Source organism: Suncus etruscus, chromosome 9 (assembly GCF_024139225.1).
Source record: "Suncus etruscus isolate mSunEtr1 chromosome 9, mSunEtr1.pri.cur, whole genome shotgun sequence".
NCBI classification, from domain to species: domain Eukaryota; kingdom Metazoa; phylum Chordata; class Mammalia; order Eulipotyphla; family Soricidae; genus Suncus; species Suncus etruscus.
Genome location: NC_064856.1, coordinates 10,710,802 through 10,728,564, shown reverse-complemented (window position 1 = coordinate 10,728,564; position 17,763 = coordinate 10,710,802). Strand labels below are relative to the sequence as shown.

The 17,763-nt window shown below is 45.4% G+C and overlaps 2 protein-coding genes across 2 annotated transcripts in view; one reads left to right on the top strand and one right to left on the bottom strand.

Moving 5' to 3' along the window:
• COMMD7 (COMM domain containing 7) overlaps window positions 1-17,763 on the bottom strand; it is a 911,502-nt gene that overhangs the window by 481,502 nt on the left and 412,237 nt on the right. The window lies entirely within an intron of this gene.
• KIF3B (kinesin family member 3B) overlaps window positions 1-17,763 on the top strand; it is a 54,996-nt gene that overhangs the window by 21,290 nt on the left and 15,943 nt on the right. Inside the window, exon 2 of the mRNA XM_049779176.1 lies at window positions 15,080-16,542. Within this exon, the coding sequence (XP_049635133.1) occupies window positions 15,145-16,542 (1,398 nt within the window). The 5' untranslated portion in view covers window positions 15,080-15,144. The remainder of the gene's footprint in view (window positions 1-15,079; window positions 16,543-17,763) is intronic.

Here is a 17,763-nt window from a genome sequence, read left to right as displayed (position 1 = left end):
TGGTGTATTTTATTTATTTTTTGGCTACAACTGATTGCACTCAGGAATCACTCCTGGTGAGGCTCATGGGGATTACGTGGGGTATAAGGATCAAACCAAGGTTGACCATGTGCAAGACAAAGTCCTACCTACTATCCCAGGGGTGTCGAACAAGTTCAACACAAAGAGCCAAAATGTTAAGCTGTGAGAGTCAGAGAGCCACACCACGCAGTGACCTGCCAAAACAGACAAACACTCACACAAAAGCATCTAATTTTAACAATAATCTATTAAACACATATTGCATTTTGCCATTTGGAGTGAGGGTCAAAATCCTGCAGTGATGGTGAGGGTGTGCTGCGTCCTCCACACGCAGAACTACCGGCAAGATGTGACCCAACATGTGCCACACGGGTCCCCTGCTCGCTCGCTGGCCCGTGCAGTTGTCTCCGAGGGATAGGAGACAGGACTACACGTTCGGAGATCTCTCCCCAGAGGTCCCTCCTCAGAAGCAGCAGAACAAAATCCAAACTTGGCAAAGAGCCACAGTATACAAAATAATGATAAGAGGCAAAGAGCTGCATTCTTTTTGGCCGGAAACCGCATGCGGCTCTGTGTTTGCCACCCTGTACTATCTGATCTCTCTGGCTCTGCTGTATTATTCTTTTTTTATTTGCTTGTTTTGGGGCCACACCTGGTGATGCTCAGGGATTATTCCTGGCTCTGCACTCAGGAATCACTTCTGGTGAGCTCAGTGGACCGTATGGGAAGCCATGGATCATACCCAGGTTGTATGCATGCAAGGCAAGTGCCTTTTCTGCTATACTATCTCTCCAGCCCATGGTGTATTTTTTCTTACTTGATGTGTGTCATAATCTTGCTTTTGGTAGTTAAGAGGTAGATATGGAGCCGGAGAGATAATACAGTGGGTAGAGCATTTGTCTTGCATATAGCTGACCCAACTTTGATCCTAGTATCCCATCTGGTCCCAAGCCTGCTGGGAGTAATTCCTGAGTGCAGACCTGGGAATAATTCCTGGGTACCTTTGGGTGTAGCCCCCAAACAATAAAGAGGTACAGATGGTACTGGGCTAAACATGCCTATCCATCTTGCCATTGTGTTAATTGCTGATGTCTTCAAAATAGTACTTACTGGAAGTAGAGTTGCTGCTTTAAGAGAGTACTGTTAGTACATTTAGAGTTTGTTATTGATCAGTTGCCCTCAAATAAGTTGTGCCAATTGAAAATATGGTGGTGTCAGGGGCTTCCAGTGCTGCATCCAGTGATGCTCAGAGGACCATGTGGGACATGGATTTAACCCCAGCCAGGAGCATACACTCCAACCATTGTATCATCTCCTAGCCCAATAGCTTGAAAGCTTTTAGACAGGGGGGCAGAGCAATGGCACAGTGGGTAGAGCGTTTTGCTTTGCTGACTCAGGACAGACTCAGGTTTGACCCACAACATCCCATATGAGCTAGCCAGGAGGGATGTATGAGCACAGAGCCAGGAGTATCCCCTAAGCTCCGGTGTGTGTGGCCCAATCCCCCGGACACCCCACAAAGAAAGCTTTTAGACAGTGGGGCCGGCATTTGCCTTGCATGAAGATGACCAGGATGGACCCAGGTTCAATCCCTGGCATCCCAAGTCTACCAGGAGCAATTTCTGAGCACAGAGCCAGAAATAACCCGAGTGTCGCCGGTTGTGACCACCCCCCAGATAAAGCTTTTAGACAGTTTACAAAATTGTATGGCTCATACAAAAAAAAGATGACCTTATGTCCATAAACAGTGCCTATTCTGATAAACAATATGGGTTACTCCTGGTTCTGTGTTCAGAAATTGCTCCTGACATGTTCAGTGGACCATATGGGATGCTGGGAATCAAACTGGGGTCCATCCTGGGTTGACCGCATGCTATCTCTCGGGCCCTGTTTATCTACTATTTTGACATCTTTGCTTCTAAGTTCCTTTTAGTACTGAGGCTATATAACATGATGTGTTGACATTAGAAAATTTAATATTTCTTTGCCATAGCTCTCATAGATGCTCTGAAATGAACTTGTTTGTTTATTTGTTTGTTTGTTTTTTGGGTCATACCCAGCAGCACTCAGGTTATTCCTGGCTCTATGCTCAGAAATCACTCCTGGAAGGCTCGGAGGACCATATGGGATGCCAGGATTCAAACCACCATCCTTCTGCATGAAAGGCTATCTCTCCATCCCCTGAAATGAACTTTTACTATAAGATTGAACTAAGTAGTTTTACTTCTAGGTCCCTTTGTGTATCAAAATATTTTTATTACCAGTTAAGATGATCAATAGAAATGTTTTTTTAGAACAGAAATGAACTTTTACTATAAGATTGAACTAAGTAGTTTTACTTCTAGGTCCCTTTGTGTATCAAAATATTTTTATTACCAGTTAAGATGATCAATAGAAATGTTTTTTTAGAACAGAGGTAATTAACAAGTTTTAACTCCTTAATTTGCTGAATTTCACAAAAGTTTTCCTTTTTTTTTTTCTCTTAACTTTTTTTGGGGGCATGTTGGGCCATATCTTGCTGTGTTCAGGCCTTAACCTTGCTGGGCACTCAGGGGGGCTATATAGGGTGCCAAGTATTTAATCAATTAATAACCTGTTTGTGAGGCAAGTGTGCTATCTCTCTATCCCTCAGTTTTACTTTTTCTAAGGAGTATAATCATGTGATTCAATACATGAGATTTAAAAGACTAGCCAAGGAAAAATCTCCCTCATCTTTTGGTGCTCAGTGTCCCCGGCTCAGTTGTCCCAAGCAGACAGCAGCATTGTCACCTGCCTCTTGTGTTTGGCCCCAGATATATTTTATGCACAAATAAGTACATATATAATTATTTTTTTAACACAAGTGCCATTCACTTTTAAAATTTCTGCTGGGTAGTGGTACTGTTTTTCTGTTTTATGAATTTTTTGGTTTTGTGGTTTTAGCAATGTTTTTTATTTGTTTGTTTTTTGTATGGTTTTTTTTTCGGGGGGGGGGGCATACTCAAGGCATACACCTGTCAGGCTTAGGGAACCATTTGTGGTGTAGGGATTGAACCCAGGCCGAGTATATGAAAGGAAAATTCCCTACCTGCTGTACTATTGCTCTGGCACAAGTGGTTTTATTTTTCTTTTTTTTTTTTTTTTTTTTTTTTTTTTTGGTTTTTGGGCCACACCCGGCAGTGCTCAGGGGTTACTCCTGGCTGTCTGCTCAGAAATAGCTCCTGGCAGGCACGGGGGACCATATGGGACACCGGGATTTGAACCAACCACCTTTGGTCCTGGATCGGCTGTTTGCAAGGCAAATGCCGCTGTGCTATCTCTCCGGGCCCGTGGTTTTATTTTTCAACTTAAGATGAAAAAATTCTGTTTTGAACATTGTTTTACTCCTATTGTGACAGCTGGCTATAGAAATCATAGACAGAAATACAGTTGGACTTGTTCCCTCGGCGTAGTTTAGGAATCACAAATAAGGAGATCTGATATTTCAAAACAATTAGAAACAGTAGTTAGTGAACGAGTAGTGTTGATGGTGATGAGTTGGATACATTGTGGAAACAAGTGCTTCCCCTGAGAGCACTGCATGGGCAGGGAGATAGTTTGGGGGTGGTTCAGAGGCGGTTGCTGTTATCTTCCCGCTCAAGTGTGACAGCGCTTTTCCAATGGGTGGCTCAGATGATTTGTGATTCAAGCTGTCTTTCAGACATGCTGAGCCCTTGAACTGCTGGCCAGCCTATTGGTAGATGGTGTCTAGTTGGAAGGCATGTGATTAAAGAAACTTTAGTATGCACTCTGTGTGCCTGCACATTGCTCCTACTTGCAAGGCTGGTTTCAATGAATTGCCAGATTTTCATTTTCCCCATTTGAAATATTACATGCTCGTCCAAGGAAAGTTGGAGAGCGCAGAAATGTTGAAAGAGCAAGGGCTAAAATGGACCACAGGGGTCAGCAAAAGCAAAGCAGGTAAGTGCTTGCTTTGTGTATGGCTAACCCAGGTTCTGTCCTAGATATCCTATATGGTCTCCCAAGCCTGCCAGGAGTGATCCCTGAGTGCAGAACAAAGAGTAAGCCCTGAGCTCCGCTGAGTGTGCCTCAGAAACCAAAGGGCACCATAATTTACTTTTTTTTTTTTTTTCCCTCTTTCTTTTTTTAAGCCTACAGCACCTGGTAGATAATTTACTTTTTTTTTTTTTTTTTTTTTTGGTTTTTGGGCCACACCCGGCGGTGCTCAGGGGTTACTCCTGGCTATCTGCTTAGAAATAGCTCCTGGCAGGCCCAGGGGACCGTATGGGATGCTGGGATTCAAACCAACCACCTTAGGTCCTGGATCAGCTGCTTGCAAGGCAAACGCTGGGGTGCTATCTCTCCGGCCCAATAATTTACTTTTTAATTTGTGTCTCTGTTTTCCATAACTGTGATTGCCTAAAACCATCTAGTTTTGTAAACTGGGTTTTTATTTGTGATGAGCATTGTATTGTGTCATTGTAGAACATTAATAAATGTCATTTAAATTGAGGACCAAAAAGGTAGTACACCGGGTTAGGCATTTATTTTGCTTCCATACAGCTGACCTGGATTTAATTCCCTGTAGCCCATATGATCCCCTGAGTCTGTCAGAAGTAATCCCTGAGTACAGAGCCATGAGTAATCTCTGAACACAGCTGGAAGTGGCCCAAAAACCTAAATAAATGAATAAATAGAGAATGTAGGGAGATGGCTCAGGGAGAGGGCTACAGTTGGCAGTGCTAGAGATCAAATTCAGGGCCTTTGCTCATGCTGAGTGTATTAGAGTATATGCTTGTATGCAGGAGTCCTGGTTTTATCTCTTGTGCCACAGATACCCCTAGCACTGCCAGGGGACCCTCAAGCACTGACCTGGAAGTTATCCCAAAATAAAAATAAATTAATAATAATAAGAACAGGGACCAGAGAGATAGCATGGAGGTAAAGCACTGGCCTTGCATGCAGAAGGTCCGTGGTTCGAATCCCGGCATCCCATATGGTCCCCCAAGCCTGCCAGGGGCGATTTCTGAGCATAGAGCGAGGAGTGGCTCCTGAGCGCTGCCGGGTGTGACCCAAAAACCAATATATATATATATATATATATATATATATATATATATATGAAGAAGAATTTGGCTATAGGGCCAGAACAATAGCACAGTGGGTAGGGCATTTGCCATATACGTGGCCAAACCAGGTTTAATTTTTGGCATTCCATATGGTCCCATGAGCCTGCCAGGAGTAATTTCTAAGCACAAAACTAGGAGTAACCCTTGAGCACCACTGATAAGGTCAAATCAAAACAAACAAACAAACAAACAAAACAACTTGGCAGAAAAAAAGCCAAACTTGATTATGGCGGAGGAGATGGCTAAGATGGAGTACCTGCCATGCATGAAGGAGCTCCAGATTAGAACTCTAGTCTCACATCCTGGCACTGCCGGGAATAACTTCTGAGCTGCACAATGCCATGTATGCCTCTTCCAAGTGCATACAACCCCCCTTTATAGGTAAAGACCATACAATGTTGCTTCCAGGCCACCAGGGCTACACTTGGCTGTGCTGGGGTTCAAATTTAGGGCCTTTCCACATACCTTTTGAGATATATCCCTAGAACCTTAGAATATTTAAATCTTTAGAAAAAAATCTAGAAAAGTTGAATTGGTGTTAACATTTCTTATTTGCTTTATGTTTCTCCTTTTCCTTTTAAAGACAAATTATAAAATATTTCAGATAAAAATGAAATATAGGGGCCGGAGCAGTGGTGCAAGCAGTAAGGTGTTTGCCTTGCACACACTAGCCTAGGATGGACCACTGTTCGATCCCCCGGTGTCACATATGGCCCCCCAAGCCAGGAGCGATTTCTGAGCAAATAGCCAGGAGTAATCCCTGGGCGTCACCAAGTGTAGCCCAAACCAAAAAAAAAAAAAAGGAAAGAAAGAAAGAAATATCCTGGGTTCAGTAGATAGTACAGGGGTTGGGCAGTTACCATGCAAATGGCTTTCTCTGATTTGATCCCTAGTGTTACATATACCCTGAACACACCCATGTGTCACCCAAAAACCAGAACAAAAAAATGAGACTTTTAGTCTCATTTGTTACATTCCCCTGCTTTGTTTTGTGTGTGTGTGTGTGTGTGTGTGTGTGTGTGTGTATTTTGGCCACATCCGGTGACGCTCAGGGGTTACTCCTGGCTATGCGCTCAGAAGTTGCTCCTGGCTTGGGGGACCATATGGGACGCCGGGGAATTGAACTGCGGTCTGTCCTAGGCTAGCGCTAGCAAGGTAGACACCTTTCCTCTAGCGCCACTGCGCCGGCCCCACACTACAATTTTTCATTTAACCTGTTTATTCATGTCTACATTACTAATTCAGGTTTAGCAAATTTTTCTTTTTCTGAAGGATTTGGTGGCATACCTAGCAGTGCTCAGGAATCACTTCTTTTTCTCTTCTTTTTTTTTTTTGGGGGGGGGTTCACACCCAGCAGTACTCGGAGGTTACTCCTGGCTCTGCGCTCAGAAATCGCTCCTGGCAGGCTCGGGGTGGTGGTGGTGGGGCCATATGGGATGCCAGGATTCGAACTACCGTCCTTCTGCATGCAAGGCAAACACCCTACCTCCATGCTATCTCTCCGGCCCAGGAATCACTTCTAGTGGTGCCTGAGATGGATCCGATATCAGCAGTTTATAAGGCCTTACCTGCTATACTGTCTCCCAGCCCTGGCAAGCTTTTTCCATAAAAAACTAGGTAGTAGGACCAGAGAGATCATACAAGGCCTAAGGCACTTGCATTGCACATGGCTAGCCCCAGCTCAATGCTTGTCACCTCATAATGTCACCTGAGCATAGCCTGAACATTTGTGGATCTGACCCCAAAACAAAAGCAGAGCAAACATCAGGGACTACATCTATAGGCTTTGAGGGATATACGGTCATATTATCTTGAGTACAATTATTCAGTTCTGCTGTTTTCAGCCATAGATAATATATAAATATAGGGTTATGACTGTGGTTTATTAAAACTTTATTTACACTAACAAGCTGTATGTGAGATTTTGCCCATGAACTGTAGTTTGTTGCCCCACACTCTCTTTTTTTGTTTGTTCGTTTTGTTTTTGGGTCACACCCGGCAGCGCTCAGGGTTACTCCTGGTATGCTCAGAAATCGCTACTGGCAGGCATGGGGGACCATATGGGATGCCGGGATTCGAAACACTGACCTTCTGCATGCAAGGCAAATGTCCTACCTCCATGCTATCTCTCTGGCCCCAGCCCCACACTTTTTTTTTATTATTTTTTTGTTTTATTTTTTCGTTTTTGGGTCACACCCGGCAGTGCTCGGGTTACTCCTGGTTCTACACTCAGAAATCGCTCCTGGTAGGCTCGGGACCATATGGGATGCCAGGACTCGAACCACTGTCCTACACGCAAGGCAAATGCCTTACCTCCATCCTATCTCTCCGGCCCTGCCCCACACTCTTAACCTATTCCTGTTAACTACTGCCTGTAATTTGAATAGGGCCTTTTTTGTTTGTTTGTTTGTTTGTTTGTTTGTTTTAGGGGTCACACCCAGCAGCACTCAGGGGTTATTCCTGGCTCTACACTCAGAAATTGCTCCTGGCAGGCTCAAGGGACCATATGGGATGCCGGGATTCGAACCATCGTACTTGTGCATGCGAGGCAAATGCCCTACCTCCATGCTATTTCTCTGGCCCTGAGTAGAGTCTATTTTATTTTGTATTTTGGGCCATATCCAGTTGTGATCAGGGCTCACTTTTGGCTCTATATTCAGAGGTCACTCCTGAAGGAGTTCAGAAGACCATATCAGCTACTGAGTTGGACATATGCGAGGCACGTACCCTATTTGCTGGATTATCTCACCCTTATTTTATTTTTAAATTTCCATATAAATGGATGTACATGTTTTTAGTTTTGTTTGGACTAGTTAGGAATGCTCCTTGTTCATCTTTCTTTGTGCATGAGTAAAGGTTTTCACCAGGACATAACGTAAATACCTGACATTGCAGAGAGTTTTGTTTTCAATAAGTGGGGTCATATAATTCTAACTTAGAAGGTGGGCATGAAGCTAGTGGTTACTACCAATTCACTCAGCACCTAAATTTAGAAGCTGAAGTGACATGACAACATGACTAAATTAAAACTTGAATTATTTTGAGACTAGTCTGGAAGAGTGTGAGTGTCATGAAAACTGCATTTTATTTCTCAGTAGACCAAGGAGATGAGGCTGGGGAATATTCCAGATTTTAAAGTGCCATAGCTATTTATACAGCAGTTGTCAGAATGACAAGTTTCAACAGAAAGTGTATTTGGGATGAAGGTGGTGAGTTGCTGACTTGTGGTTCCTTCTTTCCTGGCACTGCTGTGAATTTCTTTAAAGATTTATCACTGTAATTAGTCTGGCTAGAAGAATAAGGACGGTAATAACATAAAGCATCAGGGCAGCCTTCCAAGAAAACCTTTTCCTTTGAGGAGAAATGAGAATAAGATTGTAAGCCTTTGGTGGCAGGAAATTAAATTAGTCCATCTTCCTGAAATAATACATCAATAATACATAACTAGTTCAACTTGAACTGGGTGAGTTCAGAAAAGAAATGGTATTCTGTATTCAAAATCGAGGAGATTTAATTAAGAGGACTTATACTTTGAGAATTTCCTCTTTTTTTAAAAAAAAAAGGTTTTGGAGATTATAGGCCATTATCATTCTTTTTTATAAAATCTTGTTGGGGGCTGGAGTGGTAGCACAGCGATAGGGTGTTTGCCTTGCATGTGGCTGACCTTGGACAGACCTGGATTTGATCCCTGGCATCCCATATGGCAGGGGTGGCGAACAGGATTTTTACCCTCACTCAAAATGGCAAAATGCAATACGTGTTTAACATATTATTGTTAAAATTATATGCTTTTGTGTGAGTGTTTGTCTGTTTTGGCAGGTCACTGTATGGTGTGGCTCTCTGAATCTCACAGTTTAAAATTTTGGCTCTAGGGGCCGGAGAGATAGCATGGAGGTAAGGCGTTTGCCTTTCATGCAGAAGGACGGTGGTTCGAGTCCCGGCATCCCATATGGTCCCCAGAGCCTGCCAAGAGCGATTTCTGAGTGTGGAGTCAGGAGTAACCCCTGAGCTCTGCCAGGTGTGACCCAAAAAACAAATAAAATAAAATAAAATAAAATTTTGGCTCTTTGTGTCTAATGTTCGCCACCCCTGCTATTTGGTCTCCCAAGCCTGCCAGAAGCAATTTCTGAACACAGAGCCAGAGTAACTCCTGAGCACTGGCAGGTGTGGCCCAAACACCAAAAAAAAAAAAAAAAAATTAAAAAAGATCCAGTCCTCTCCACTGATTATTCTCTACCTATTTTACTTTTGGTTTTTATGGGGAGAGTGGGGGGTAATCACACCCAGCAGCGCTCAGAGGTTACTCCTGGCTCTATACTCAGAAATCACTCCTGGCAGGCTCAGGGTACCATGTGGGACGCTGGGATTCGAACCACAGACCTTCTGCATGCAAGGCAAATGCCTGACCTCCATGCTATCTCTCCGGCCCCCTGACATTTATTTACATTTGCAAGTCTAAGTAAGGGGTTGTGTCACTATCTCTTGCACTACAGGGGTTGTCTTTCTAGGGGAGGCTAGGGAGCTGGGGTTTTGTTTTGTTTTGTTTTGGGGAATTTTGGGTCACATCTGGCAGTGCTCAGGGGTTACTTTTGGCTCTCTGCTCAGGAATCAATCCTGGTGGGCTCGGGGGACCATATGGGATGCCGGAATCCCAACTAATGACTTTCTGCATGAAAGGCAAATGCCTTACCTCCATGCTATCTCTCTGGCCCCTGGAGCTGGGATTTGAGGAAGACATCTAACCAGCTTTGCAGACCCTAGGTGAAATAGAGGGAGAACCATGCATGGCCTTTGCCATCAGTATAACTTAGTGGTCATTGCCTTGGAAATGAAAAATAACAGATTGCTCATTCTAACATCTGGTTCTTCTCATCTGATAAGTTTTGTTTTATTTTGTTTTGTTTTGTTTTGGTTTTTGGGCCACACCTGGCAGTGCTCAGGGGTTACTTTTGGCTATCTGCTCAGAAATAGCCCCTGGCAGGCACGGGGGACCATATGGGACACCAGGATTCGAACCAACCACCTTAGGTCCTGGGTCGAAAATTTTACTACTTTCTAAAAGGTATTGAATGAGGGGCTGGAGCAATAACGCAGCGGTAAGGCGTTTGCCTTGCATGTGGCCAACCCAGAAAAGACCCCAGTTCAAATCCCAGCATCTAATATGGTCCCCCGAGCCTGCCAGGAGTGACTTCTGAGCACAGAGCCAGGAGTAACTTCTGAGTGCCGCCTGGTGTGCCGGGATTCGAACCAATGACCTTCTGCATGAAAGGCAAACGCCCTATCTCCATGCTATCTCTCCGGCCCCGATATTTACTTCTAATTGAGTATTAATTGAGTATTTGGAGCTCACTATAATTTGTTTTGGGGAGAATGGCAACTATAATCTGAACAAACTAACGCCTAGTGATATTTACTTTTTTATTTTTTGGTTTTTGGGCCACACCTGGTGATGCTCAGGGGTTACTCCAGGCTCTGTGCTCAGAAATTGCTCCTGGCTCAGTGGACCATATGGGATGCCAGGGATCGAACCTAGGTCTGTTCTGGGTCGACCGCATGCAAGGCAAACGCCCTACCGCTGCGCTATCACTCCAGCCCCATGATGTTTATTTTTAATTTCTTTATTTTAATTATTTTTGCTTGTTTTGGGGCCATACCCTGTGGTATTCAGGATTTATTCCTGGCTCTGCATAGGATCACTGATGATGAAGCTCAGGGTATCCTGTGGGGTGCTAGAAATTGAATCTGGATTGGGCATGTTCAAGGCAAGTACCCTACTTGTACCTTCTTTCCAGCCCTCACATAGGATTTTCAGAGAGACCTGATGGTCTTGAGTGGATCTTTATGGCTATTTTAATTTATTTTGTCTTATTTTGTTTTATTTTTGTTTTGGGGTCACCCCTGGCAGCGCTCAGGGGTCACTCCTGGCTCTATGCTCAGAATTCGCTCCTGGCAAGCTCGGGAGACCATATGGGATGCCGGGATTCGAACCACCGTCCTTCTGCATGCAAGGCAAACACCCTGCCTCCATGCTATCTCTCTGGCCCTATTTTAATTTTTTAATTCACTTTGATTTTAGGCCATAACTGATAGTCTCCAGGGGCTACTCCCAGCTCATTGCTTAGAGATCACTCCTGGCAGTGATCAAAGATAACTTTTGTCAGTACTGCATACAAAACATGTGTTCCAATCCTTTGAACTATCACTCTGGTCCTTATTTTTATTGGGAGGGTAATGTTTTTGCCTTACCTGGTGATGCTCAGGGGGTAATTCCTGACTCTGCACTCAGGAGTTATGCCTGGAGGTGCTCAGAAACATATGGATTCTAGGGATCAAACATGGGTTGGTCAAAAGCAAAGCAAGCACCCTTTTTCTTTCTTTTGGTTTTTGGGTCACACCCGGCAGTGGTCAGGGGTTTCTCCTGGCTCTACACTCAGAAATCACTCCTGGCAGGCTCAGGGGATCATATGAGACGTTGGGATTCAAACCACCGACCTTCTGCATTATGAGGCAAATGCTCTACCTCCATGCTATCTCTCCGGCCCCGCAAGCATCCTTCTTCCTGTATTATCTCTCTGGCTCCTGCATTTATTATTTGATGTATTTATTTATTTTTTGTTTTGGTTTTTGGCCCACACTTGGTGATACTCAGGGGTTACTCCTGACTCTCAGGAATTACTCAGGGGGACTATATTGGATACTGGGGATCAAACTCAGGTCATGTTAGAAAAACATGTTAGGGGCTGGAGAGATAGCGTGGAGGTAAGGTGCATACTTTGCATGCAGAAGGTCGGTGGTTCGAATCCCGGCATCCCATATGGTCCCCCGTGCCTGCCAGGAGCTATTTCTGAGCATAGAGCCAGGAGGAACCCCTGAGCGCCTCTGGATGTGACCCAAAAACCAAAAAATTAAATTAATTAATTAATTTAAAAAAAGGGTCCAGAGAGTAAGAGGTCTTATGGTTTTTCCATTTGCAGACCCCAGGTTAAATGGAGGGATCACCAAGCATGGCCTTTGCCATCAGTATAACTGACTTGGACTTTCTTTTATTACAATGTAACAATTTTTTGGGGGGGGGGCACACCCGGCTTCTCAGGGGTTCCTCCTGGCTGTCTGCTCAGAAACAGCTCCTGGCAGGCACGGGGGACCATATGGGACACCGGGATCCGAACCAACCACCTTTGGTCCTGGATCGGCTGCTAGCAGGGCAAACGCCGCTGTGCTATCTCTCCGGGCCCACAATGTAACAATTTTTTTTTTTTTTTTTTGGTTTTTGGGCCACACCCTGTGACGCTCAGGGGTTACTCCTGGCTATGCGTTCAGAAGTTGCTCCTGGCTTCTTGGGGGACCATATTCCCATATATTCGCCGGGGGATTGAACCGCGGTCCGTCCTAGGCTAGCGCAGCCAAGGCAGGCACCTTACCTCCAGCGCCACCGCCCGGCCCCCCCAACAATGTAACAATTTAACAGGGGTCTCAAACTCACTTTACCTGCGGGCCGGAGTAGGCAAAGTCGGGGTGATCCTTGAGTGCAAAGTCAGTAGTAAGCCTTGAACATTGGGGGGTGTGACCCAAACAACTAAAACAAAACAAAACAAAAAAAGATTCCTCTAGGGCAGGGCCACAAAATGTTGTACGGAGGGCCGCAAACGGCCCATGGGCCGCGAGTTTGAGACCCCTGAATTAGAAGTATGGAACATGCGTTTTTTTGAAACATAACTTTTTACATTTCCATGTGCCTGGCAATGGAACAGTTGAAAATAACAGTTCAGTGGTAGAACATACTGACCTGCTAGTTAGCATTATATGACTATTTGCATCAGAGATGTCTCACGTGCTGCTGCCTGATTCCTCTCTCCCATCCTTATGTTGGCAGGAAATAGGCCATTCACAAAAAGAATATTGTTGGGGCAGGAACAATAGCACAATGGTAGGACGTTTGTCTTGCTGACCTGGGATGGACTCACGTTCAATTCCTGGCATCCCAGATGGTCCCCCAAGCCTGCCAGAGGTGATTTCTGAGTGCAGAGCTAGGAGTAACCCCTGAGTGCCTCCAGTTGTGGTCCAAAAACGCAAAAAAGAAAAACAAAAAGTATATTGATCTCAGTATTGAAATTATAAATGAGTATGTCCTGTGGCCTCTTAACTTCAGCCCTAGGAATTTATTCCTTTTTTTGTGGGGGCCACACCTGGCAGGGGTTACCCCTGACTCTGCACTCAGAAATCACTCCTGGCAGGCTTGGGGGACCATATGGGATATTGGGAATCAAACCTGGGTCGGCTGTGTGTGCCCTACCCTCTGTGGTATTACTCTGGTCCCAGGAATTTATTCTTTTTTGTTTTGTTTTGTTTTGTTTTTTGGGGTCACACCTGGCTGCGCTCAAGGGTTACTCCTGGCTTTGTGCTCAGATATCGATCTTGGCAGGCTCGGGGGACCAAAAGGTATGTCAGTATTCAAACCACTGTTGGTCTTGCACTAGCTGCGTGCAAGGCAAACACCCTACCTCCGTGCTATTTCTCCGGCCCCCAGGAATTTATTTTTAATAGCTCTACTTGCTCATCTGTGAAAGGATGTAGTTTAATATTTTCACAAAGACAATTTATGGGTGCCGGAGAGATAGCATGGAGGTAGGGCATTAGCCTTGCATGCAGACGGATGGTAGTTCAAATCTCGGCATCTCATATGGTCCCCTGAGCCTGCCAAGAGCGATTTCTTTTTGTTTGTTTGTTTTTTTTGTTTTTGTTTTTGGGTCACACCCGGCAGTACTCAGGGGTTACTCCTGGCTTCACGCTCAGAAATCGCTCCTGACAGGCTCGGGGGACCATATAAGATGCCGGGATTTGAACTGATGACCTTCTGCATGAAAGGCAAATGCCTTACCTCCATGCTATCTCTCTAGCCCCCAGGAGCGATTTCTGAGCTTGGAGCCAGGAGTAATCCCTGAGTGCTCCCGGGTGTGACCCCCCCCACCCCCAAAAAAAGACAATTTATATGCCTAGTCCTTTTTTTTTTTTTTTTCCCCACCCCGCTAGTCCTTAAGTCAAATAAATGATGCTGCTTTCATGTATTGGGCAGTTTTGTTGCTGTCAAAGAATATTGCAGTTCTGGGGTGGGGATATGGCTCAAGTGGCCATACGCATACAAAGCAAGGCCCTGGGTTCGAGCCCTATGCCTGATTTTACCCCAAACATCACTTGGTGGCTCTTTTTGCCTCCATATGCCCACTAGAAGTGGCCCCCACACCAATAACAACAACAAAAAAAAGGAGTAGGGCAGATTTACATTTTCTTAGGGAATAAACCTCAAGATTGCTTAAGGAAAGTCAGATGCAGGACTGAGTAATGCTGTGTATAGCATAGTTGGATTGTGTGACAAGAGAGAGGTAAATATGTGTGCTTGTTATGCACGAAAAACTCAGAAAGACAAAAATAGAATACCAGGTCAGAGTGACAGTACAGTGGACAGGGCACATACTTACATGGGACTGACTCAGATTCAATCCCCAGCATCATATGTGGTCTCTTGATGCCCACTAGGAGTGATCTATTTGTGCAGAGCAAGAATTAAGCCCTGAGCGCTGCTGGGTGTGATACCAAAACAAAAACAGACTTTGGAGATATTTTGTCAAAATTTTTGTGGGAGTGAATAGACTACACCACAGGTGCTCAATGGAATACTTACATGTAAGACAAGTCTTAATGTCTATACTGTCTCTCTAGCCCCAAATATATTTTGGACAAGCCGGTTTTTACTGGTGGTTTTGTTTTTTGGTAGGTGGTTGGTTAAGGAATACTCATGACTTAGTACTTGGGTTTGTCCTATGTAGTGGTTAGGGGACTTGGCTCCCTCATGCAAAGCATGTGCTCTAGCCCCTGATTTGGGTGTGTCAGCTGCTCTAAGTAACCCCCAAAGTCAGCTGTACTGTTCTTACTCACTTTTGCTTTTCTTCTAGGACCTTAGCATCCAGGCACATTTCGAGACTCTGAACTCTTCAGATTGTTCTCGTTGGCGTTCATCATGTCAAAATTAAAAAGCTCAGAGTCAGTGAGGGTGGTGGTTCGCTGTCGACCCATGAATGGCAAGGAAAAAGCTGCTTCCTACGACAAAGTGGTGGATGTGGATGTGAAGCTGGGGCAGGTGTCTGTGAAGAACCCTCGAGGAGTGGCTCATGAAATGCCCAAGACCTTCACCTTCGATGCAGTCTATGATTGGAATGCCAAGCAGTTTGAACTCTACGATGAGTCATTTCGGCCACTTGTGGATTCTGTCCTGCAGGGTTTCAATGGGACCATCTTTGCCTATGGACAAACTGGGACTGGGAAGACCTACACAATGGAAGGAGTACATGGAGACCCCGAGAAAAGAGGTGTCATCCCTAATTCATTTGACCACATCTTTACCCATATTTCGCGATCCCAGAATCAACAGTATCTGGTTCGGGCTTCTTACTTAGAGATCTACCAGGAGGAGATCCGAGATCTGCTCTCTAAGGATCAGACCAAAAGGCTCGAGCTCAAAGAGAGACCTGACACTGGAGTCTACGTCAAAGACCTGTCATCCTTTGTCACTAAGAGTGTGAAGGAAATCGAGCATGTGATGAATGTGGGGAACCAGAACCGCTCTGTTGGTGCCACCAACATGAATGAGCACAGTTCACGGTCTCATGCCATTTTTGTCATCACTATTGAGTGCAGCGAGGTCGGCCTTGATGGGGAAAACCATATACGTGTTGGAAAATTGAACCTCGTAGACCTCGCTGGCAGTGAACGGCAAGCCAAGACTGGTGCACAGGGGGAAAGATTAAAGGAAGCGACCAAGATCAACCTGTCCCTTTCGGCTCTGGGCAATGTCATCTCTGCCCTGGTGGATGGCAAAAGCACTCACATTCCCTATCGGGACTCAAAGCTCACCAGGCTCCTCCAGGATTCTCTCGGGGGCAATGCCAAAACTGTGATGGTGGCCAATGTGGGGCCTGCCTCTTACAATGTGGAGGAAACGCTGACCACTCTAAGATATGCCAATCGTGCCAAAAACATTAAGAATAAGCCTCGGGTCAACGAGGACCCGAAGGACGCCCTCCTGCGAGAATTCCAGGAAGAGATCGCTCGGCTCAAGGCCCAGCTAGAGAAACGGTCCATGGGCAGGAGGAAGAAACGAGAGAAGCGGAGGGATGGCAGTGGAGGGGGTGGGGAGGAGGAAGAAGATGACGGAGAAGAGGGCGAGGAGGACGGGGATGATAAGGATGATTACTGGCGGGAACAACAAGAAAAACTGGAAATTGAGAAACGGGCCATTGTGGAGGACCACAAATTGGCCGCAGAGGAGAAAATGCGGCTGCTGAAGGAGAAGGAGAAAAAGATGGAGGACCTGCGTCGGGAGAAGGATGCTGCTGAGATGTTGGGCGCCAAAATCAAGGTACTGGAGCCCCTTTGGTCCTTTTTTCTTTCACTGCTTCACATTTTGTTCAGAAACGATGGTTCATTGAACTTTGCTCTCCGTGTGGCCTTTGTAGCTCTGTGATCCTCAGAACTCAATAACACATTTTTTTGAACAAAAGTGGAGAAAAATGGGGCCAGAGAGATAGTACAGCGGATAGGGCATTTGCTTTGTACACAGCCAATCCAGATTCTATTCCTATAACCATATATTCATCCCTTGAGCACTGCCAGGAGTAATCCTTGATATTAATTAGCAAGCATGGCCCAAAACAGACAAAATTTTATTTATATACATTTTTAAAAAATTGAATGCTTGGGCCGGAGTGATGGTGCAGTGGTAGGGTGTTTGCCTTGCATGCAGCTGATCCAGGACAGACCAGGGTTCCATCCCCCGGTGTCCCATATGGTCCCCCAAGCCAGGAGCAATTTCTGAGTGCATAGCTGGAGTAACCCCTGAGCGTCACTGGGTGTGGCCAAAAAATAAAAAAAAAATTGAATGCTGACATTTTAGGTAAAAAAATAAAAAAGACATTGATGATAATGACCAGTGCACAGATTTAAATGTCAGCAATGTCAGCAGTAAGGTAGTCTCCTCAAGTTTAAAAAGAGCAGTAGCGGGGCCGGAGAGATAGCATGGAAGTAAGGCATTTGCCTTGCATGGAGAAGGTCAGTGGCTCGAATCCTGGCATCCCATATGGTCCCCCGAGCCTGCCAGGAGCGATTTCTGAGCACGGAGCCAGGAGTAACTCCTGAGCACTGCCGGGTATGATCCAAAAACCAAAAAAGAAGAAGGAGGGAGGGAGGGAAGAAAGGAAGGAAGGAGGGAGGGAGGGAAGAAAGGAAGGAAGGAGGGAGGGAGGGAAGAAAGGAAGGAAGGAGGGAGGGAGGGAAGAAAGGAAGGAAGGAGGGAGGGAGGGAGGGAAGAAAGGAAGGAAGGAGGGAGGGAGGGAAGAAAGGAAGGAAGGAGGGAGGAAGGAAGGAAGGAAGGAAGGAAGGAAGGAAGGAAGGAAGGAAGGAAGGAAGGAAGGAAGGAAGGAAGGAAGGAAGAAGGAGTAGTCATGACTTCGTGGCTCTATGGAAGGAAGAAGGGAGGGAGAGGGAGGGAGGGAAGAAAGAAAGAAGGGAGGGAGGGAGGGAGGGAGGGAGGGAGGGAGGGAGGGAGGGAGTAGCCATGTCTTCGTTGCTCTATGTCCCTTCC